At 39.2% G+C, this 24,382-nt stretch overlaps 1 protein-coding gene across 2 annotated transcripts in view; it reads left to right on the plus strand.

The window, feature by feature from the left end:
* Window positions 1–19,377, plus strand: part of LOC139755109 (uncharacterized) — a 99,958-nt gene extending 80,581 nt beyond the window's left edge. For both annotated transcript variants that reach the window (XM_071673242.1, XM_071673243.1), the window contains one exon: window positions 11,550–19,377. In XM_071673242.1, coding sequence (XP_071529343.1) covers window positions 11,550–11,705 — 156 coding nt within the window. In that variant the 3' untranslated portion in view covers window positions 11,706–19,377. The remainder of the gene's footprint in view (window positions 1–11,549) is intronic.
* Window positions 19,378–24,382: the final 5,005 nt, after the last annotated feature.

Below are 24,382 nucleotides of genomic sequence, written 5' to 3' on the forward strand. Positions count from 1 at the left end.
TTTTTGCTTTCGAGATAATGTTCTCGACTTCCACACATTCTTCAAGGCTCCCAGAATTTTCGCCCCCTCCCCCATCCTATGATCCACTTCCGCTTCCATGGTTCCATCCGCTGCCAGATCCACTCCCAGATATCTAAAACACTTCACTTCCTCCAGTTTTTCTCCATTCAAACTCACCTCCCAATTGACTTGACCCTCAACCCTACTGTACCTAATAACCTTGCTCTTATTCACATTTACTCTTAACTTTCTTCTTCCACACACTTTACCAAACTCAGTCACCAGCTTCTGCAGTTTCTCACATGAATCAGCCACCAGCGCTGTATCATCAGCGAACAACAACTGACTCACTTCCCAAGCTCTCTCATCCCCAACAGACTTCATACTTGCCCCCTCTTTCCAAAACTCTTGCATTTACCTCCCTAACAACCCCATCCATAAACAAATTAAACAACCATGGAGACATCACACACCCCTGCCGCAAACCTACATTCACTGAGAACCAATCACTTTCCTCTCTTCCTACACGTACACATGCCTTACATCCTCGATAAAAACTTTTCACTGCTTCTAACAACTTGCCTCCCACACCATATATTCTTAATACCTTCCACAGAGCATCTCTATCAACTCTATCATATGCCTTCTCCAGATCCATAAATGCTACATACAAATCCATTTGCTTTTCTAAGTATTTCTCACATACATTCTTCAAAGCAAACACCTGATCCACACATCCTCTACCACTTCTGAAACCACACTGCTCTTCCCCAATCTGATGCTCTGTACATGCCTTCACCCTCTCAATCAATACCCTCCCATATAATTTACCAGGAATACTCAACAAACTTATACCTCTGTAATTGGAGCACTCACTCTTATCCCCTTTGCCTTTGTACAATGGCACTATGCACGCATTCCGCCAATCCTCAGGCACCTCACCATGAGTCATACATACATTAAATAACCTTACCAACCAGTCAACAATACAGTCACCCCCTTTTTTAATAAATTCCACTGCAATACCATCCAAACCTGCTGCCTTGCCGGCTTTCATCTTCCGCAAAGCTTTCACTACCTCTTCTCTGTTTAATAAATCATTTTCCCTAACCCTCTCACTTTGCACACCACCTCGACCAAAACACCCTATATCTGCCACTCTATCATCAAACACATTCAACAAACCTTCAAAATACTCACTCCATCTCCTTCTCACATCACCACTACTTGTTATCACCTCCCCATTTGCGCCCTTCACTGAAGTTCCCATTTGCTCCCTTGTCTTACGCACTTTATTTACCTCCTTCCAGAACATCTTTTTATTCTCCCTAAAATTTAATGATACTCTCTCACCCCAACTCTCATTTGCCCTTTTTTTCACCTCTTGCACCTTTCTCTTGACCTCCTGTCTCTTTCTTTTATACATCTCCCACTCAATTGCATTTTTTCCCTGCAAAAATCGTCCAAATGCCTCTCTCTTCTCTTTCACTAATACTCTTACTTCTTCATCCCACCACTCAGTACCCTTTCTAGTCAACCCACCTCCCACTCTTCTCATGCCACAAGCATCTTTTGCGCAATCCATCACTGATTCCCTAAATACATCCCATTCCTCCCCCACTCCCCTTACTTCCATTGTTCTCACCTTTTTACATTCTGTACTCAGAATATATATATATATCCCTGGGGATAGGGGAGAAAGAATACTTCCCACGCATTCCTCACGTTTCATAGAAGGCGACTAAAGGGGACGGGAGCGGGGGGCCAGAAACCCTCCCCTCCTTGTATTTTAACTTTCTAAAAGGGGAACAGAAGAAGGAGTCACGTGAGGAGTGCTCATCCTCCTCGAAGGCTCACATTGGCGTGTCTAAATGTGTGTGGATGTAACCAAGATGAGAAAAAAGGAGAGATAGGTAGTATGTTTGAGGAAAGGAACCTGGATGTTTTGGCTCTGAGTGAAACGAAGCTCAAGGGTAAAGGGGAAGAGTGGTTTGGGAATGTCTTGGGAGTAAAGTCAGGGGTTAGTGAGAGGACAAGAGCAAGGGAAGGAGTAGCACTACTCCTGAATCAGGAGTTGTGGGAGTATGTGATAGAGTGTAAGAAAGTAAATTCTGGATTGATATGGGTAAAACTGAAAGTTGATGGAGAGAGATGGGTGATTATTGGTGCATATGCACCTGGGCATGAGAAGAAAGATCATGAGAGGCAAGTGTTTTGGGAGCAGCTGAATGAGTGTGTTAGTGGTTTTGATGTACAAGACCGGGTTATAGTGATGGGTGATTTGAATGCAAAGGTGAGTAATGTGGCAGTTGAGGGAATAATTGGTATACATGGAGTGTTCAGTGTTGCAAATGGAAATGGTGAAGAGCTTGTAGATTTATGTGCTGAAAAAGGACTGGTGATTGGGAATACCTGGTTTAAAAAGCGAGATATACATAAGTATACATATGTAAGTAGGAGAGATGGCCAGAGAGCGTTACTGGATTACGTGTTAATTGATAGACGTACGAAAGAGAGACTTTTGGATGTTAATGTGCTGAGAGGTGCAACTGGAGGGATGTCTGATCATTATCTTGTAGGGGGGAAGATGAAGATTTGTTGGGGGTTTTCAGAAAAGACGAGAGAATGTTGGGGTGAAGAGAGTGGTGAGAGTAAGTGAGCTTGGGAAGGAGACTTGTGTAAGGAAGTACCAGGAGAGACTGAGTACAGAATAGAAAAAGGTGAAAACAAAGGAGGTAAGGGGATTGGGGGAGGAATGGGATGTATTTAGGGAAGCAGTGATGGCTTGCGCAAAAGATGCTTGTGGCATGAGAAGCGTGGGAGGTGGGTTGATTAGAAAAGGTAGCGAGTGGTGGGATGAATAAGTAAGATTATTAGTGAAAGAGAAGAGAGGGGCATTTGGACGATTTTTGCAGGGAAAAAATGCAAATGAGTGGGAGAGGTATAAAAGAAAGAGTCAGGGGGTCAAGAGAAAGGTGCAAGAGGTGAAAAAGAGGGCAAATGAGAGTTGGGGTGAGAGAGTATCATTAAATTTTAGGGAAAATAAAAAGATGTTTTGGAAGGAGGTAAATAAAGTGCGTAAGATAAGGGAGCAAATGGGAACTTCAGTGAAGGGGGCTAATGGGGAGGTGATAACAAGTAGTGGTGATGTGAGAAGGAGATGGAGTGAGTATTTTGAAGGTTTGTTGAATGTGTTTGATGATAGAGTGGCAGATATTGGGTGTTTTGGTCGAGGTGGTGTGCAAAGTGAGAGGGTTAGGGAAAATGATTTGGTGAACACAGAAGAGGTAGTAAAAGCTTTACTGGAGATGAAAGCCGGCAAGGCAGCAGGTTTGGATGGTGTTGCAGTGGAATTTATCAAAAAAGGGGGTGACTGTATTGTTGACTGGTTGGTAAGGTTATTTAATGTATGTATGATTCATGGTGAGGTGCCTGAGGATTGGTGGAATGCTTGCATAGTGCCATTGTACAAAGGCAAAGGGGATAAGAGTGAGTGCTCCAATTACAGAGGTATAAGCTTGTTGAGTATTCCTGGTAAATTATATGGGAGGGTATTGATTGAGAGGGTGAAGGCATGTACAGAGCATCAGATTGGGGAAGAGCAGTGTGGTTTTAGAAGTGGTAGAGGATGTGTGGATCAGGTGTTTGCTTTGAAGAATGTATGTGAGAAATACTTAGAAAAGCAAATGGATTTGTATGTAGCATTTATGGATCTGGAGAAGGCATATGATAGAGTTGATAGAGATGCTCTGTGGAAGGTTTTAAGAATATATGGTGTGGGAGGCAAGTTGTTAGAAGCAGTGAAAAGTTTTTATCGAGGATGTAAGGCATGTGTACGTGTAGGAAGAGAGGAAAGTGATTGGTTCTCAGTGAATGTAGGTTTGCGGCAGGGGTGTGTGATGTCTCCATGGTTGTTTAATTTGTTTATGGATGGGGTTGTTAGGGAGGTGAATGCAAGAGTTTTAGAAAGAGGGGCAAGTATGAAGTCTGTTGTGGATGAGAGAGCTTGGGAAGTAAGTCAGTTGTTGTTCGCTGATGATACAGCGCTAGTGGCTAATTCATGTAAGAAACTGCAGGAGCTGGTGACAGAGTTTGGTAAAGTGTGTGAAAGAAGAAAGTTAAGAGTAAATGTGAATAAGAGCAAGGTTATTAGGTACAGTAGGGTTGAGGGTGAAGTCAATTGGGAGGTAAGTTTGAATGGAGAAAAACTGGAGGAAGTAAAGTGTTTTAGATATCTGGGAGTGGATCTGGCAGCGAATGGAACCATGGAAGCGGAAGTGAATCATAGGGTGGGGGAGGGGGCGAAAATTTTGGGAGCCTTGAAGAATGTTTGGAAGTCGAGAACATTATCTCGGAAAGCAAAAATGGGTATGTTTGAAGGAATAGTGGTTCCAACAATGTTGTATGGTTGCGAGGCGTGGGCTATGGATAGAGTTGTGCGCAGGAGGGTGGATGTGCTGGAAATGAGATGTTTGAGGACAATATGTTTTTTTTTTTTTGCTGTCTCCCACGTTTGCGAGGTAGCGCAAGGAAACAGATGAAAGAAATGGCCCAACCCACCCCCATACACATGTGTATACATACGTCCACACACGCAAATATACATACCTACACAGCTTTCCATGGTTTACCCCAGACGCTTCACATGCCCTGATTCAATCCACTGACAGCACGTCAACCCCGGTATACCACATCGCTCCAATTCACTCTATTCCTTGCCCTCCTTTCACCCTCCTGCATGTTCAGGCCCCGATCACACAAAATCTTTTTCACTCCATCTTTCCACCTCCAATTTGGTCTCCCTCTTCTCCTCATTCCCTCCACCTCCGACACATATATCCTCTTGGTCAATCTTTCCTCACTCATTCTCTCCATGTGCCCAAACCATTTCAAAACACCCTCTTCTGCTCTCTCAACCACGCTCTTTTTATTTCCACACATCTCTCTTACCCTTATGTTACTTACTCGATCAAACCACCTCACACCACACATTGTCCTCAAACATCTCATTTCCAGCACATCCATCCTCCTGCGCACCACTCTATCCATAGCCCACGCCTTGCAACCATACAACATTGTTGGAACCACTATTCCTTCAAACATACCCATTTTTGCTTTCCGAGATAATGTTCTCGACTTCCACACATTCTTCAAGGCTCCCAGAATTTTCGCCCCCTCCCCCATCCTATGATCCACTTCCGCTTCCATGGTTCCATCCGCTGCCAGATCCACTCCCAGATATCTAAAACACTTTACTTCCTCCAGTTTTTCTCCATTCAAACTCACCTCCCAATTGACTTGACCCTCAACCCTACTGTACCTAATAACCTTGCTCTTATTCACATTTACTCTTAACTTTCTTCTTTCACACACTTTACCAAACTCAGTCACCAGCTTCTGCAGTTTCTCACATGAATCAGCCACCAGCGCTGTATCATCAGCAAACAACAACTGACTCACTTCCCAAGCTCTCTCATCCCCAACAGACTTCATCCTTGCCCCCCTTTCCAAAACTCTTGCATTCACCTCCCTAACAGCCCCATCCATAAACAAATTAAACAACCATGGAGACATCACACACCCCTGCCGCAAACCTACATTCACTGAGAACCAATCACTTTCCTCTCTTCCTACACGTACACATGCCTTACATCCTCGATAAAAACTTTTCACTGCTTCTAACAACTTGCCTCCCACACCATATATTCTTAATACCTTCCACAGAGCATCTCTATCAACTCTATCATATGCCTTCTCCAGATCCATAAAAGCTACATACAAATCCATTTGCTTTTCTAAGTATTTCTCACATACATTCTTCAAAGCAAACACCTGATCCACACATCCTCTACCACTTCTGAAACCACACTGCTCTTCCCCAATCTGATGCTCTGTACATGCCTTCACCCTCTCAATCAATACCCTCCCATACAATTTGCCAGGAATACTCAACAAACTTATACCTCTGTAATTTGAGCACTCACTCTTATCCCCTTTGCCTTTGTACAATGGCACTATGCATGCATTCTGCCAATCCTCAGGCATCTCACCATGAGTCATACATACATTAAATAACCTTACCAACCAGTCAACAATACAGTCACCCCCTTTTTTGATAAATTCCACTGCAATACCATCCAAACCTGCTGCCTTGCCGGCTTTCATCTTCCGCAAAGCTTTTACTACCTCTTCTCTGTTTACCAAATCATTTTCCCTAACCCTCGCACTTTGCACACCACCTCGACCAAAACACCCTATATCTGCCACTCTATCATCAAACACATTCAACATATATGTATATATGTATATATATGTATATTCAGTTATTTTGACCCTTTCATTTCCTCTAAAGAAAAAATAAAATAAATGTATATGCAAGCAAAAAGCACATATCACAAGGAAATAAAAAGCAATAAAACCCAGTCATTTCCCCACAAGTTACATATCTCAAAAAGCATAGAAACCAGCTCAGACAGAATCATTCACTATCATTGGAAATCAGAGAACAGATCCAAACTCTAAAATACACCATCACTAATGTGATCACTGACAAAAAATTGAAAACACACTCCATCTTCAACTAAAGGAACCACAAAACCCACAGCACCCAACTTTGGCACATGTTTACGAAGATCCACACTTGCTGCACCAATCCAGCCCCCACTTATAAAACAGTCTTGACCCATTCCAATAAAATCCTTTCTCCCAGTGAAAACAATTATACTTATAAGAAACTACTTAAAAATTAGCCAGAAACTAAGCTCACACCTAAATTGGAAAGTCCCAAAAAATGTACATGAAATCCATCCTGAAACAACTGTCCACCTTCTCTTCACCCTCCCACTGTGATACAAGCAATGCAATTAAAACTGCAGAACTCTCCTGGTAAAGGCCTTGACAACATGATAAACTTTCACATAAAACACTGGCCAGTTGGCTAATTTGAAATCTTAGTGGCAATTTACATCTCTAGAGTGGCTGTGGTCAGTTTCATGAGAATTTGAGCAGTATTAGGGATTCAGTTTAACATGAATTTTCTCAAAAAGTGTTAAGTTTTCTAAGAATTAATTTATTTTTACGTAAACTCTTTCTGAGCTTTTCATCATTATATTGAGTTCATAATTCACCCCACTTTTGGCTAAATCATGGAAGCATTCCTATTGGCAACCCAGTCGTAAACTCCACTCCACTAGAAATAAACCCATCTGAAACAACACTCAACAAACCAGTTTACATTCTTGATACCAACTCCCCAGCGTTTTGTACAAGCACTGTTTCAACCTATCACAAGATCTTTTGTGCCTTTGATGCAACTTTCACACTGCAGATAACACCTACTCCTTGGTTATCCTTTGCTAACCCCACTAAGGTGTGCACACATCACCACTCTTTTTTACCTTGTGGTCATGTTGGGTGGTTGTGGCCAGCTTCTTAAGTGACCCAATAGACAGGAATCATGGGGCAGGAATGTGAAGATAAAAGGCATATATATACCTTTTCTTACCTCTTTGCTGCAAGAATCTAATTATAGGGCTCCCGTAGCTCACTGGAAACTGGCCACTTCCTCTGGGTGTGACCACAAGTAGTGTGACAATGCTATTTATGTGTATCTTTGAGGGGTATGTGCAAAACAATGAAGGGTTAAGTGTTTCCTGTCTTCAGGTGGAAGTATAGGTTAGGTGTGAGGGGTCCAGTAATGTGTTGATTTAGTGTTTGTAATGTAGAGATAGGTGGTGTTCAGAACACAGATGAGGAAGTGTAACTTGTGTGTCTAGGGAGTGTAGTATCAGATGGGTGTGTGACTGTTGGAATGGAGTTTTAAGACTAGGTTAGCATGGCAGTTGGTTAGTGTTTGTTAGGGAATGGGAGATCTGGTAATATATATTGGTGAAATGTGAAACAAGGGTGAGGTTTTTGTTTCTTCCTGGGGTTTGGTATTTGGTTATGATGCGGTTTGGGTGGTGCTTGTTTCCAAGGATGTTAGAGTGAGATTGTTTTGGAAGTATTTTTTTTTGTGTGTGCATGGATTGAATGTTCGTGGTTGCAGTGCAACTGGTGATTGTTCCTGGAACCTTCATTTTTGTGGTTTTCAATTTTGTTGTTTGCTTTGTTAGGGTGGATGACTAAATAGGTACCCAAGGGTATATAGTTTAGGGTGGAGCAGATGAAGTGTTTTTAGATTATACTAAGGGATTCTTTTTCTTGTCCAAAACTGGTACTGCTATATGCTTTGAGGACATTTAGTTTGTTGATGATGTTTGGTGTATGGGGAGTAAATGTCAGGAATGTGTCATATGTGTCCATCACTCAGGTTGGGTTCATGTCTCTCCTGCAAATATGTATATTTTTATTTTCAACTTATAAAAATTTGATGCACAGGAGGTGGGTGCATGTTTAGAAGCTCACTACAATGAGAGGGTTACAGAGCAGGAAAATGTGAGTAATTGCTCACATCCCACGGGGTACGTGAATTGGCAGTGAAGCTTGATTCCAAGGCTGGGATCAGAAAAGGTTAACTTGAATGATAAGCTAGATGGGACTTGGAAGCCCAAAAGCACGAAAATCTGTAAAAGATAAAAATGGATGTTGAAATATGGCATTCCTTCCTCAACAAGAATTGCTGTTTTGTGACAGTTCTTTGTTGATTTACTTTGTTGCCTCACAATCACTTAATAGAGAGGAAATGTGCCCCAATATATTGTACCTGCAGTGACAGCATTAACATGGAATGTGTGCAAATTGAATGCCAAAAATCTAGTAGTTTTAGGATCAAAAATGAATTATATAACGATGATGGAGGAAAGTAAGTACTGGAGAATGCTTAGAACTTCAGGCTAATGTAAATAGACTGATGAATATTTGAAAGGAAGCTAATATAGATAATTCTATATAATGTAAATATGTTTTAGTTTTTAGATAACTTTTTTATTCCTAAAAGCACTGAACAGCCATTAGGTAGAATCTAGAACTCTATAGATTTCACAGACTCAGTCAGTTCAGTGGATTTATAGCTATCAATCAATGCAGGAGCACTTGTTAGGGAAGCTTTTTCCAACTTGGAAAGGGTATGAAGTGGGTTCCCACTGGATTTACTTGTTAGCAACACTTGTCTTTGTTACTGTTTGAAACATTCACTTGTTGGGAAGGAATCACCCTTGATTATGTATGTGTTTATGGTATTCAAAATTTTGAGAGATGTGGGTTGGTAAGAAAAGTAAAGAGTTTTCGAGGCCGTCAAACTTCAACTGCGGTTTATGAGCTCTGTCACCATCTTGGCATTTATAAAGTAATGAAAGTGGGAAGAATTGAACAGACCAGACTACAACTGCCATATTGGGAGTAACAAGTTAGAAGAATCAAGCAGTGAGAGGAACCCTGGTGTTGACATACTGTGTAGCATTTCTCACCAGAAGACCATGTGAAGTGGATAGTGTGGCTAGGAATTGAAATTTATTCAGAATTTCTGTCAAGCATATGGATACAGAGATATACAGAAAGATATATACAGCATATATATGAACAGAGTCAGATGTCCCATTTCTCTAGTCTTTTCACCTGAAGAAACAGATAGAAGGGGTGGAAAATATCCAAATGAATTAAGTGAGGATTACACTTATCAAAAATTGAATGGTATGAGTTGCAGAAAGAGGAAGGAAGCCCTTAGCATACCAGTTTTGGAGGGAAGGAGGATAAAAAGGACATGGTAATCACCTTCTAAAGTACGAGGGTCAGTTTCTCAAGCTAGAACAGGTATTTGAAGTCAACGGAGAATCAGTCCAGGGATAGGAGGTTATAACAGGAAGCTAGTACAGGTACTCTACTGATTTTCTGGCACTCTTGGTTCCAAAGCCTTGCCGGATTAACCATTTTGCCGGACCAACTGTGGTCACGTAATGAAATTCATCAACACACCTCTAACCCACTAATTATACATCTCCCATGTGTCTAAAGTATACCATGGACTGCTAGAAATTTAAATTAAACATATATTAAATGTTTGAGCACCCTGAGATGGTAAGTCTGTCCTTAGATTGTTTGAATCCTGTGGGGTCTTCTTCATCTTCTGTTGTTAGTGTTTTCCTAGGTGTGCATTGCCAGAATATGCAGTTTTATCTGCATTATACACCTGCTCAGGACTGAGGTGCTCGTCTGCTACAAGTTTTGCAAATTTGTCCACATACTAGGCAGTTCCTTCGTGATTTGCAGGCCGCTTTTCTCTGCACACTTTATTCATGGAAATCCCATGACACTTCTTGAATCTTGGAAGCCATCCTACTCCATAGTCACACTCATGTTGTAATTTAAGGTCTTTATGGAACAACTTAGCCTGGTCCATTATCATGCTACCTGACAAGTTCAATCCATCACTCCGACGCTGTGGAAACCATTCCATCATCACTCAATCGTGCTCAGTGCTCTTACCATCTTTCATAGTTTATCTTATCGTCACTTGCTTCTTGGAATTGCTGTCAGCATAGATTTTCAATATATTTTCTCCCTTGCTTCTTTATATCATAAACAGTTGAACCAGTACTGTAGATGTCACACAGCTTACACACCGAAACACCACAGTCCATTTTTTTTGACAGTTCTACTTTATCTTGGATTGATATGGACTGGTGCTTACGTTTGACACCATGACTGACACTCTCATGTGTCTTAGAAGCCATAGCTAGGGTTAGATTTAAGCAAATAAGCTAAGAATCTCATAGAATGGCAGTATCACCACCAACAAGTGCAGTGTAAAGAATGAAAATAAGTGCGCCCTACACACAGTGCCATCTGTGGTCGCCCAGTAAACTAGTCTGGTGGCCTCGATAATTTCAAGTTCCCTCATGTAATTTTGTCCAGTCTAAAGGAGGTGCCAAACCATCAGTTGTCAGAAATTCGGTGGTGTACCTGTATTTGGAAGGATATAAAGAGCAAGATCAGTGTTAGGATGGATATGAGGAAGCATTTCAACAAACTAAACAGTTATGGGGTTTAAGTGGATTGCAGAAAATTCAAAAGGCTGTATGACAGGAAAGAGACTTTGAGAGATGGGGGCTCAGAAGTGTTGAGCTCCCTCTCTGCATTCACATATATGTTATTACTTATAGTTAATTACACACATTCGTGATTGCCATTGCATGCATGAAAATGGACTCCAATAATTTTTTTTTTGGAAAAAAGAAAGGAATATGAAAGTACCTTTATATTACAATCAGCCATTGTTGTCATGACCATGTAGTTGATCTCATCACCCTGCTGAAGCTCAGATGTGTACTATGTCACTTTGGTTGTAGTTTGTTGGAGACCTCGCTAAATATATAATGATAAGCTTTTAATAACTCTGTCAAGAGTTGTAGTCCTGTTGCTTTTTTGATTTGCTATGATTTTCAGGGGGTATCATTATACCTAATAAGTTTTATTTACATATGTTAATTATGGATTTGTGGAAAGAAAAGGTAATGTAACTGTGTTGTATAAGTCATATGACTCAGCTGTATAGGTTAGATAATTCTACTGATTTTTTTCCACATGGATTAGTATCTTTCTTTTTATTTCAGGTAATAAGCCGACTTCAGGTGCAAGGGAAAAGTGGTGGAGGGTCAGTTGGTGGTGGAGGTGGTGGCCTGTCTCTAAAGTTGCTTGGGTCTGGTCAGGCTGGGGTTGCAGGTGCAAGATCCACCTTTGTTCTACAACAAGAGAAAGAACCCTCCTGACCTCCTGGGGCAGGGGGTCAGCCCTCATCAGCCCTGCCCATAAGCCTATCACCAGGGGGATCAGAAGGGTTCCAGGGGGTTCCAACTCAGCCCTCACCCTTGCCTCAGGTGGCAACTGTTGCCGTACCCTTCTGGAGCAATAGGCCTGTGTGCCACAACAATAACAACAATAACAACAACAACTATGTAAAAGTACGTCCAGCTGGTGTCTGGCCTCCTACCACTGGTGGAACTGTGCGAGTGTCCCAGGTGGAACCTTCAGCCAAGTCCAGCATAGCCATGGCCACCAGCGGAGCCAATGTGACAATGACTGGGGTGACAGACATTGGGGAGATGATGCCCTCAGTAGCCACATCTAATGCTCAGGTTCTGGTACCCAGTGATACCCCACTCATAACCCAAGATGGACCATTGTACAACAGTGGCACAAAGAGCCCATCTCTGTTATGTGTAGTTCTTGACGATTGAGGGGCCACATATTTTGGTTGTTCAGTAATATTAATTACGTAATTTGTTATAGGTAGGCAAGTGTTGCTCCAGCGTGCAGTGATATTGTGAGACAATATCTGTTCTTGTGTGATATGTAGCTCTTCACTAGTGTGCGCTAGTGAACCATGACAAAAACAGAGACGAACAGAGGCAATAGTGCAGTTATATAGCAGGCCCTCCTATACGCTTAAATTTCGTCTCTTGTGTGATACAAATGCATGCTGAAGAGACTTTTTTTGTATTTATCTGTGATGTTTTGTACTCTGGTGAGCTCTGGCAACCAGACTAGGGAGTGGGGGACGTGTGGCTGGGCAAGAGCCTGGCTAGACCGTGCAGCTCACGTGTTGGTGCTCGGCCCGACACTCATACATGGTTCACACTTGGAAATTTTTTATGTTTCAAGTACTTGGTGGTTCTTTTTACCACACAATGTAATATATTCTAGTCTTGTTTGTTAATACTTGTTTTCTCTCTCTTTGTATAGGTGTTTTCCCCTTTTTTTTTTTTCTTTCATACACACTGCCATCCTCGCCATCCAATCTTTCCTACATAATACCTGATAAAAATGTTGATGGTGGTCTGCACACGAACATTCCCTTCAAAGGTGGTGCTGTACCACTTACATGTCACTTTTTTTGCATTCATCATATATGCTAAGATTATTCTCAGTACTTATTACCATTATAGTTTCTTACCACAGTCATGGCTGATTCTTCAACAGTTGTCACATTTCTCTCCCCTCATAACTGTTTGTGCAATGTTATTTTCTTCTTGAACCTGTGCATGTTGTGGTAATTCATCCTCTTTCCCTTACTACTATCAGAAAACTGCATTGTAGCAAACAATTTCAAGCATATATTTATTTTCATTGTTTGTGCTATCTTCTTTTTTACTTAAAGCAAAATGACTATGAAAGATCACTCATTTTTTTTTTGAGATTAGCTTGCTACAGCGCAATTTGTAAGTCAAAAGAATCGTAAAGGATTCTTTCCACTAGACTGATCACCAATGCCATTGTTGCACATGTATTAGAGGTGTGAGTAGCTACCATAGAGACAATTGTAATCATTCCACGACAATGGTACATAAATGAGACATTCAGTTGGTGCAATGTGGGGCTTCAGGTAGACAATGTAGTGAGATTTAAGCAGGTCTGTGGGAAAATGTCACAAACAGCAGTTGACTAGTTTTACACTCATTAACTGCTGAATGGGTCTATGGAAAGAGGTGCTAAACTAATGACTTACTTATTCCAGACAACCTTAGTGTGCATGTTTTATGCTTGTACGAATTGCCCAGGCTTTGACTGAAAATTTATTCTGACCATTGTTAAATTATGTTCTGTTACCCACCGACCTGCAGAATTTAGGGAGCTTCCCAACCTGTGTTTTCCCCTTTTTATCTTAATTTTTATATTTTCATTGTTATTTTCTGGTAATTTTGATTTCATTTTTTTGATTATTTATTTTTTATTATTATTAATATTATTATTATTATCATTATTATCATTATTATCATTATTATTATTATTATTGTCAGTGCTAAAGTTATCAGAACCATATATATATCATTACATAGATTTATGCCCTTTTTTCCGTCTTATTCTACCACTTTCATAATGTTGGCTCAGGGACCAAAATAGATGACAATTGTTTGCTGGACCGCCACCCTTTCAACATTTTACTGATTTTCTTCTTACTCAGATTTTACTTCTATTCATAGAATTGTTTGTATGACCTCATCAAACTTAGCAGCCACAGTGAGTTTATGAAAGACATTGGAAAAGCAATGTTTACCTAGGGTTGAGAAACATTTCAAAATGCAGCATATAAATTTGTTTAAAACCAAATAGTGTAGCCAATCAGATGTATGATATAGCATTTTGTGGTGAACTTAGAGTACCTGCTCGTTAGGTCATGAAGATGTTTGACTTTCAAACAAGGGTAAGCTAGGCAATTTGGAGTTATATAGTGGTTTGCAAAATATTTATTTCAATGTTGAATAAATTTTTTGAATTGCCTGTAATGTCTGTAGTGGTTGTAGTTGGAAGCTTCAGTTTATTTTTAAAGCTGAATAGGAAATTACTATTTTGAGTAAATTCGGTGACTTACATCATAATTTATCTTAAATTTTGCATACAATGTGCACTGTATGTTCTCTGTGTCCATAGTATTCCTAAAATACCTTTCATAAAGGTACGGTGAAAGTAATAATTAGGATTTATAAGCAGGATAAAGATTTTTAGAGACAGTGGAAGTTTTGGTTGTGTTTGAGGCAGTGAGAGTTGTGTTGTTGTGCTTATGTGTCTAGAATCTCAATGTAGAGGACCAAGGTGATGTCTGCTGCGCTTCAGGTTGGCATGTGTGTTTTCTGAAGAATCCAGACTTCCTGGTTCTCATAAGTTTTGTTATGGTAATGAAGAAGCTACCTGACATCCTCTCAGCTGATGTAGGGTTAGTAAGCCAAGGCATTTTATCTTTATAGTCTTGAATGAGTTATGTTGGCATTAGGTTTTTACATTGTCTACCCATTAATATGTGTTCAGCAATAATTAGTTTGAAAGTAATTTATGAATTTTATAACTATTTGAATCTCAGTGAACCTTTGCATGAGTATTTTGATAGTCAGCACATTGAATATTATATGTGGTATGTTAACCTTTGTTCTTTGTGGTATTATGATAGATTCCTTGAAAGTTTGGCTGATAGTTTTATCCTCGTTTCTGAAAGTTGCAGTTTGCTCTGTGTCATATAATGTGACTTACTGCTCTTGAGGTATTTGAAACATGAACATTTAGTTCCTGGTAGTAGTATGTTTGCATTTGGTGTATACAGAGTAATCAGTAATTTATATAAATTTTTAATTCCTGTTAACCGTTCATTAAAATTGCTATAAAAGACTTATTTTGATGAGCGATTTTATGATTTCTTCCGATTCTTAATTTGTCATTGTGCTTACTGCCCCTAGCATTAGAGAGGCTGAAGACAGCACCAACTTGTAGTTTTGTACATGTATTTGCAACTGTTTTGATTCTTCATGTTCACCTTTTATCATGTTGGTGGCTGCTCTGTAGTTTCTTCAGATTTTTAGACAAACTTTGATTGAGCGAATATGTATTCTGGAAAGAGTTTATGAAGTGTAATGCAGTGCTGAGTTGCTACAACTAGGCTTCTTGTAGTATTATGTGATAGTTCGTTTCTGAATGATACTTCATTCACACTCATGAACAACAAAGTCATTAATCATTATCAAAATTGTTAATATGTATACACTCAACTTGTAATTTTTACTTTCATATCCGCAATGAATAGAATTATAGACAAGGTACAAATGTGACATGATGGACAACTTTGAACTCCTACTGTTAGTACTTAAAAAGGTATGTTATGTGAGTGTCAGTTGTAAAGGAAACTATATTATGAGTACTCTCTTGGTGCTCAAAGTTGCCAATTCTGTTACACTCCCAGTATTATCTACCACTTGTTCTAAACTCTCGTTACTTCCATCTGTTTATTGTAATATATCTGCATCATAGAAAACATATGTCTTTGCCAAAATTTAGAGAGAATCTCTTCCTTTCACCTTCTACTATCCTTTGCCCTCTTCTGTTTCTGTTCGATTCACTTTTGCCTTCTTCCTTTTTCTACTCATCTAACATCTTTCTTACTCTGTCGTTTCACTCTTTTCAGTTCTCCCAGTTCTTTCCTCCTTCAATTTATCCATATGACCACCTTTAGTCTCTCATCATCCATCCATCCTACCTCTCTCATATTTCTCCTAACCCTCGATCTTCAACTGTCTTACCCCAGCCCACATAGAAACCTATCTTTTTTTTCTAGATTTCCTTGGGTGAATATGAGTAAATTTGAGCTCTGAAATCTTTAATCAGTATATTCCAGTTAAAGACTGTCCATAATGAGTAAATGGTCATGTAATATCTTATCAATATTCTGTGTAAGGTGACATTGTCCTTTTGATTTTAGCAGTGAAAATGAATGATGAAAACTTTATGAAAATAACCTGGTCAATTGTTTTTTCATGAATACACTGACACACACACACACACACACACACACACACACACACACACACACACACACACACACACAGAAGGGGGCCAAATGAGGATATTCCTTCTAAGACTCGGTCTTCTGTTCTTAACGCTACCTCGCTAATGCGGGAAATGGCGAATATGTATAAAAAAATGTGTATATCCCATGGGATAGGGGAGAAAGGATATTGACCTGCGTGTTGTAGAAGATGACTAAAAGGGGTGGGAGCGAGGGACTGGAAATCCTACCCCCAGTTTTACTTTTCCAGAAGGAACAGATAGGTGGGCCAAGTGAGAACTTTTCCTCTAAGGCTCAGTCATCTGTTCTTGATTCTACCTCGCTAATGCGGGAAATGGCGAATATGTATAAAAAAGTATATATATATATATATATATATATATATATATATATATATATATATATATATATATATATATATATATACACATACATACATACTTGCAGCTTTTACTCTAAACTTGGTCTTTTGTTTTCCTTAGATGGTACATGGTATAATGTACCCCAGTAAATTGCAGTGGTGACTCATATCCTTTGAATCCATGGTCATTATTTATTGTTCATTACATTGGCATGAGGTAGGTTTTTGCACTCCTTCCTCAGTCCTGTTAATGAGTCCTCTGCAAGGCTGTGCAGTATTGCTGTGTAGTGCATCCAAGTAACATGAAATTGATCAAGGTTGTCCACCTGTTTTTTATTGAATTATTAAAAGGTAGGAGTATGTAGCTAAAATGAAATTGTCACATATATCTTATGCTCCTTATACTGTGGATATTATGTGAGCCTTTCTTCTGAGAAGTATAGCATAGTGTGAAGGTCCAAAACCATGAAATTATTTTTGTCATCTCATTGGATATTTTAAGTCTAAGAGGAGCCAGCAGTTAAAATGAAATTAGATATTTTTGTCTCAGATTAACTCATTTTTGTTGAAAATTATTTTAATGGGAAAGTCCAGCAAACACTGTATCTTACTTTTGAACATTGCCTTAGGTCACCATACCTGGTTATGCATTTATGTTTGGTTTATGTTATATTGCATTGTAATTAGTGCAAAGGGATCTCTTTATTATTTTCATTATTGTAAGTTGTGTAATTAGATATCATGTTTAATTTTTTATTATTATTATTATGATTATTATCCATCATTATTATTATTATTATTAGTATTATTTTCATTATTATTATTTACTTCTTTCTTCTGCTGTGGCGAGGTAGCACTTAGAATAAAACACACATAATCTCTGTCATTTATCACAATTATTATTATTATTATTATTATTATTATTATTATTATCATTATTACAAGGGGTCAAGAAGGAGGAGGAGTCAGGATGGCAGTGATATATTGTGAGACATTTCTTATATCCTTATATCTTTTAGGTCAATCTAAGCCTAAAGATAACAGGTAGACATCAAGTAATAGGTTGTGTGAAATTTAGCTTGATATTTTGGGTTGCAGCTCTGACATATTGCTATCACTTTCCTCAGGTATTTATTTATATTTAGTGATATGCATGCGACTCCATGGTTACTTGTTAGCGCCTTTTTTGGTACGCTCCTTTGCCCAGTGTATAGTGCTGTTTCCCTCTTTTGTTAATTTATGCCTATGTCTTATATCTGTTTTTGTGAATACATATAGTACATGAATGATAATTCTGACAATTGGGAAAATTTTGGGAAGGAAAAACTTAAAAATGGATGGCATATGAAGAATATAAGCTGGCTCCTATTTTTTTGGAAGGCTGACTAGTTGGATAATGAATTGGTGCACAGGTATTTTCAAGCAGTTAAAGGTAAATGTTACTGAATATAACAGATTTTTAAAAGATCATGTCATAATCAAATTTATATGTATACGATTTCATCCTTTCAAAATCAAGTTCAAATTGCCCATGTCTCTCCATGTAGACTGACTGACCTAGCCCAAGTTTTCCTCTTGAGTAGTGTAGTGTATGTATTCTGAAATATCACTTGAGGTTATTAATGAACAGTCCTTCATGAGCTGTTTTTGTACTCTGCATTGGGGTTGTACATGATGTGTTTGGAAGTGTATTTCAGAATGCAGACATATTATAGGCCTTGCTTACTTACCCTTAATACTTCTCATTTTCATAACTTTTTTCACCATGGCAGTGTATTTTCATGTAATTTTAAAGGAGAAATACTTAATATATTTCTGACAATGCATCTTGGCATTTTTTGGAATAATAACTTTTAACAATGTTGAATTGTTGTATTGAGACTAAAAAAATCATAAAAAAATTGTACATTGCAGTTACTGCTGTTCACCATCTGTGTTCACCAAATGTGACGTGCTTAGCGATTCTGAGCTTGAGATAGCCAAGATATAATGCATTCAGTTGGTATTTTGTAGACAGGAGAGCTGAACTGCATCATAGTCATGTCCAAGGCTCACAATGGCTGATCCCGTGGTAAAAGTTCAATCCCTGTTCCTTCATTCATATCTAGTTCCAGATGTCTCATGTACAGTATATGGTAAAGGACTATGACTGAAGTGAAGACCTTCTCTGGATAAAGACTTTTAATTTGTGGTAATGGAAGCTAAGGGAGGAGGATGGATGACAAATTCTTAAGTAGTCTATCATCATTAAGTAGCAATCAGTGATCATACTATAATTATGCTTGTAATGTACAATTCATGTTGTTGAATAATTTTGACATGTATCTACTACAATCATTGATGAAAAATTCCACAGTACGGTTGTTAGTTGTACTGTTTAAATCCCTTAGTCTTCGGAAGCTTTTTTTTATTATCATTATGCTAATCTGGACATAAGCGACAGCTCTCGATGACTAAGGGATTACATACCGTGTTGATGTTTCAGGTAATTTGGAGAGTCTTCAGGTATTTCCTCACTGATTACATATTTTGTGGGATGTGTTTTTAATAATAACCCGCCTGATGTTAGACCAAAATGAATCCCGAGATGTCAGTACCTTTCTATGAAAAGGAATAAAAATATGCTGTGTAAGAATGTAAAAATAGAAATAATTGTATTAAATGCTCAGAAACCAATCTCATTAACAGTGTGTATGGTTGTAAATTATTGTAAATGAATTAAATAATTTATAAATAAACTGATTCTCATTTCTTCTTGGTTTTGATTTCAGTGTGCTATTTCTATATCCATTAATTGGGCTTTTTAAAGTGGGGCATTACAAATATAATATTAAGATATTTCTAATACTGCAAATCTCCACCAAATTTTTCCCCATACATTTATTAATTAGTCACCATCATTTTCTGCTAGTTCCTTCATCAAATCAATCTGAACAGTCACAGATATGTACAGAAACTCACTTCTCAAACAGACATAACACTGATAAATTGTATTCACATCTTTGTGACAAGAACTAAACTACTACCCTCCCAATCCAGTCTTAAACTCCACCCAACCAGACATACACCCATCAGAAACTACACTCCCTTGGAATTTTTGAATTATATGCTCTTGTCTGCATTCTGGACACCACCTAGCTCTCCATCAATATAAACACTAATCCAATGTGCAAAATCCCGCTAACCCTTGAAGCAGCTTCCATAGTAAAGATACTCCTCATTTTCTGCTAGTTCTTTCACTGAACAATTAAACATCTGCAGAACATTCAGATCAATCACAGACATACAGAAACCCCATCTCCCGACAAATTTGACACTGACAAAACATATTCACATCTTGATATCAAGCTCTAAACAACTTTCCTCCCATTCCAGCCTTAAGTTCCACCCAACCACATAAACACTCGTATGAAACTACAGCCCCCAGGCATTTACAAATTACATGCACTCATCATTCAGTATAAACAATGATTCGACGTAAAGACTCTACATGCCCAAGATGCAGTTTTTTTAGTGAAGTTACCCCTCAATTGTATAGCATTCGCTTCACAGAGGTATACTGTGCATAGTATCATTATTGTATCATCTTGACGTGGAAGATGGGTGATATCCAGAACTCATGAGAAAAAGGGATTCTTACATGCCTGGGAACCATAGTTATAGATGGGTCCTCAGTTGTCTAGCATTCGCTTCACACAGGTACAAAGTATCATCATTATATCATCATGATGTGTGGAAGATGGATGGTGTCCAGAACACATGAGAAAATGTGATTCTTACATGCCTGGGGACAAAAGTTACAGATGGGTATAAGTTTGGTGGAGTTTAAGATTGGTTTAGAAAGAAGGTTGATGGTGCATATTGAGTCATTACTGTCTTATTATGCTTTGTCAGTGTCTTTTATCTCGTGAAAGGAGGGATATATTGGGAAATGTTGATGAAATGTGAAGCAGGGGTAAGTCTTTTGTTTCTATTTGGGGGATGATGCTTTTGATGGTAGTGGTTTAATGGTGTTGCATTGAAATGAATGCATAGCATGTTGGAGTGAGATTGTACTGGAACTATTTCTGCTAAATTGGATAGGCTTTGAATGTTTATGGTTGCTAGGTAGCCAAAGATTGTTCTGAAAGTCTTATTTTGTTGGTTTCATTGCTTTGTTTGTTAGCTTTTGACAGGGTTGGCGGCCAGGCACAGCAGAAACGGTTAGGGCAAAGCAAATGAGTTATGTGTACAGGATACTAATTGATTCTTTTTCTGTCTCAAACTTCTGCTAGTGAGTTTGAGGGCATTAAGTTTATTTATGGCCTTTTTGTTGATGTTTGGTTTGGGGAGCAAATGGCATATGGTATCCATTCTGGTGGAGTTCTGTAGACTGGAAGTGTTTGACCATTCAGTATTATGAGGGCATTGGATTCATGTCTGTCTTGGTTGGGGATGCAGACCTGTTTTAGGTGAGCCAATATTTTAATTGTGTCATGTAATCTTAAATGTTTCTTGTTAGTGTTATGATGCTATGGTATGATTTTAAGATTATTTGTGTACAAGAAGACTTTCACACTTTGATCTGCAGGAGGTGATGGGAGATTCTGGAATGTTTGAGCGTTTTTGAGGCAAGATCCTTGTGAATGGCTCCAGCATGAAAGTTATGTATGAAGTTAGCTATCCACCTGTTATTTTGTTGAGGGTGCAGTCAAGTATTATTTACATGTCATAGGTTGATAGCTTTTGTCACCAGTACCATGCAGGAGGAGGTTTGTGGTTGGTTGAAGTCACCTTTTTGTAAGGTTCATTACAGTTTGGTAGTGGAGTGATTGGGTGTAAAGCCATGCTTTGTGGATGAGAATAGGACATTCTGTCATTTTAAGTGTTAAAGAAAATTGGATTTTGATGATAGCTTTGTTAAAGAGCTGTAGTTGGAAGGTGAGTTAAGTATCTCGAAGGGTTTCAGGATGGATATTGTGTTAGCAAGTTACCAGATGTTTAGGAGATATCTTTGAGCAATTAGGTTGAAGTATTTTATATGAAGTTCGATATATTGTCAGGGGTAGTTGTAGGGATTTCTTTTAAGAGGTTGAATTGCATTTTGAACATTTGTGGAGTGAAGGGTGTAAGAGCATTTGTTTGAGGGTGGATTTTGTGTAGGTTTTCTTGACTGCTTTGTGCAGGGGCATGGTTGGTTGTCAGTAATATTTTATGAGTATGGTTGGGTGGTCCTTAGGAGAGGGGACGTTGTTATTTTGAGACAGAAGTGCTGTGTGTGTGGGAACTAGGGTGGTATCATGTATAATGCATTGATACCAAAGCCAACGTCCGCATTAAAACACAATGGACTGTTCTATAGTTTCCACTGACTGCTTTACATGACCTAGATCAGCTCACTGACAGCATGTCAGCCCCTGTTTAGTACATCAATTCAATTTCTGTCCTATGCATGCCTTTCACCCTTCTTGTTCAGTCCAGTTCAGCACACTCTCTAACCATCCTCTTTTGCCCCTTTGCTACACCTCATTGTTATACATTTGTTGAGATGAACTCTCAACTTCTTCCATACACACTTTCTCTCAAATTCAGACAACAGTTTTTGTTTTTTCTTATTTGTCACCAGAGCCATGTTATTTGCAAACAGCAAATGACTTAAAATCCAGGCCAACCCCACCCCAGCATACTGTAGACCCACCCTTTGCCCTAAGACTTGTGCAATTACCTTCACCATGCCGTACATGAACAAATTTAACAGCCATGGTAACTTCATACACCCTTGATGTAGACCTAACTTCACCTGAACCACCCAATCTTCCGTCCTTCCTTCTTGCACACTTACCCTACTCTTCGAGTAAAAACTTATTGCACTTTGTTGTTTTTTATCCTGCATCATATATATGCAATATCTTTGACAAGGCATCTCTGTCATTCCTATTATGCACTTAACCAGGTCTATGAATGGTAAATACAAATCCCTCTCTCCTCAAGTGTTTATCAAATAAATTCTTCAAAGCAAACTCCTGGTCCACTCATTCTATATCACCTATCTGTGACTTCTTTTTATACACATTCTTCAATGCTCCCAGAATGATCGCCCTTTTACTCAACCAGTGACTCGCTTCCATGGCTCTAACTGCTGCCATGACCACTGCCAGGTACCTAAAATACTCCACTTTCTCCAAAGTTTCTCCATTCAAACTCACACCCCCATCAACCTCACATTTACTCTAAACTTCCTTCTTTCACACACTCTTCCAAACTCAGACATCAACTTTTGCAATTTTTCACTTGAATCTACCTCCACTGGTGTGTCATCAGCAAACAACAAGCGATTCACTTCCCAGAGTGCAAATATGTTCCTTTTTCCAAGTTTCTTGCATTAACTCCCTTACCACCAATCCATAAACAAATTAAAAAGCCATGGTGACATCACACACCTCTATCGCAGACTCATGTTCACCTGAAACTGCTCTCCTTCCTCTCAACTTAATCGCTCACATGCCATGCACTATTGATGAAAACTTCTCTGCTCCTAGTAGCCTTCCTTCCACATCATATATTCATAAGACATACAAGCTTATTACATGCTTTTTCTAAATCTATAAATTTTTTTTTTTCTTTTTTTTTGCTTTGTCGCTGTCTCCCGCGTTTGCGAGGTAGCGCAAGGAAACAGACGAAAGAAATGGCCCAACCCACCCCATACACATGTATATACATACGTCCACACACGCAAATATACATACCTACACAGCTTTCCATGGTTTACCCCAGACGCTTCACAAGCCTTGATTCAATCCACTGACAGCACGTCAACCCCGGTATACCACATCGCTCCAATTCACTCTATTCCTTGCCCTCCTTTCACCCTCCTGCATGTTCAGGCCCCGATCACACAAAATCTTTTTCACTCCATCTTTCCACCTCCAATTTGGTCTCCCTCTTCTCCTCGTTCCCTCCACCTCCGACACATATATCCTCTTGGTCAATCTTTGCTCACTCATTCTCTCCATGTGCCCAAACCATTTCAAAACACCCTCTTCTGCTCTCTCAACCATGCTCTTTTTATTTCCACACATCTCTCTTACCCTTACGTTACTTACTCGATCAAACCACCTCACACCACACATTGTCCTCAAACATCTCATTTCCAGCACATCCATCCTCCTGCGCACAACTCTATCCATAGCCCACGCCTCGCAACCATACAACATTGTTGGAACCACTATTCCTTCAAACATACCCATTTTTGCTTTCCGAGATAATGTTCTCGACTTCCACACATTCTTCAAGGCTCCTAGAATTTTTGCCCCCTCTCCCACCCTATGATCCACTTCCGCTTCCATGGTTCCATCCGCTGCCAGATCCACTCCCAGATATCTAAAACACTTCACTTCCTCCAGTTTTTCTCCATTCAAACTCACCTCCCAATTGACTTGACCCTCAACCCTACTGTACCTAATAACCTTGCTCTTATTCACATTTACTCTTAACTTTCTTCTTTCACACACTTTACCAAACTCAGTCACCAGCTTCTGCAGTTTCTCACATGAATCAGCCACCAGCGCTGTATCATCAGCGAACAGCAACTGACTCACTTCCCAAGCTCTCTCATCCCCAACAGACTTCATACTTGCCCCTCTTTCCAAAACTCTTGCATTCACCTCCCTAACAACCCCATCCATAAACAAATTAAACAACCATGGAGACATCACACACCCCTGCTGCACTGAGAACCAATCACTTTCCTCTCTTCCTACACGTACACATGCCTTACA

This window comes from Panulirus ornatus, chromosome 18 (assembly GCF_036320965.1).
Source record: "Panulirus ornatus isolate Po-2019 chromosome 18, ASM3632096v1, whole genome shotgun sequence".
NCBI classification, from domain to species: Eukaryota; Metazoa; Arthropoda; class Malacostraca; order Decapoda; family Palinuridae; genus Panulirus; species Panulirus ornatus.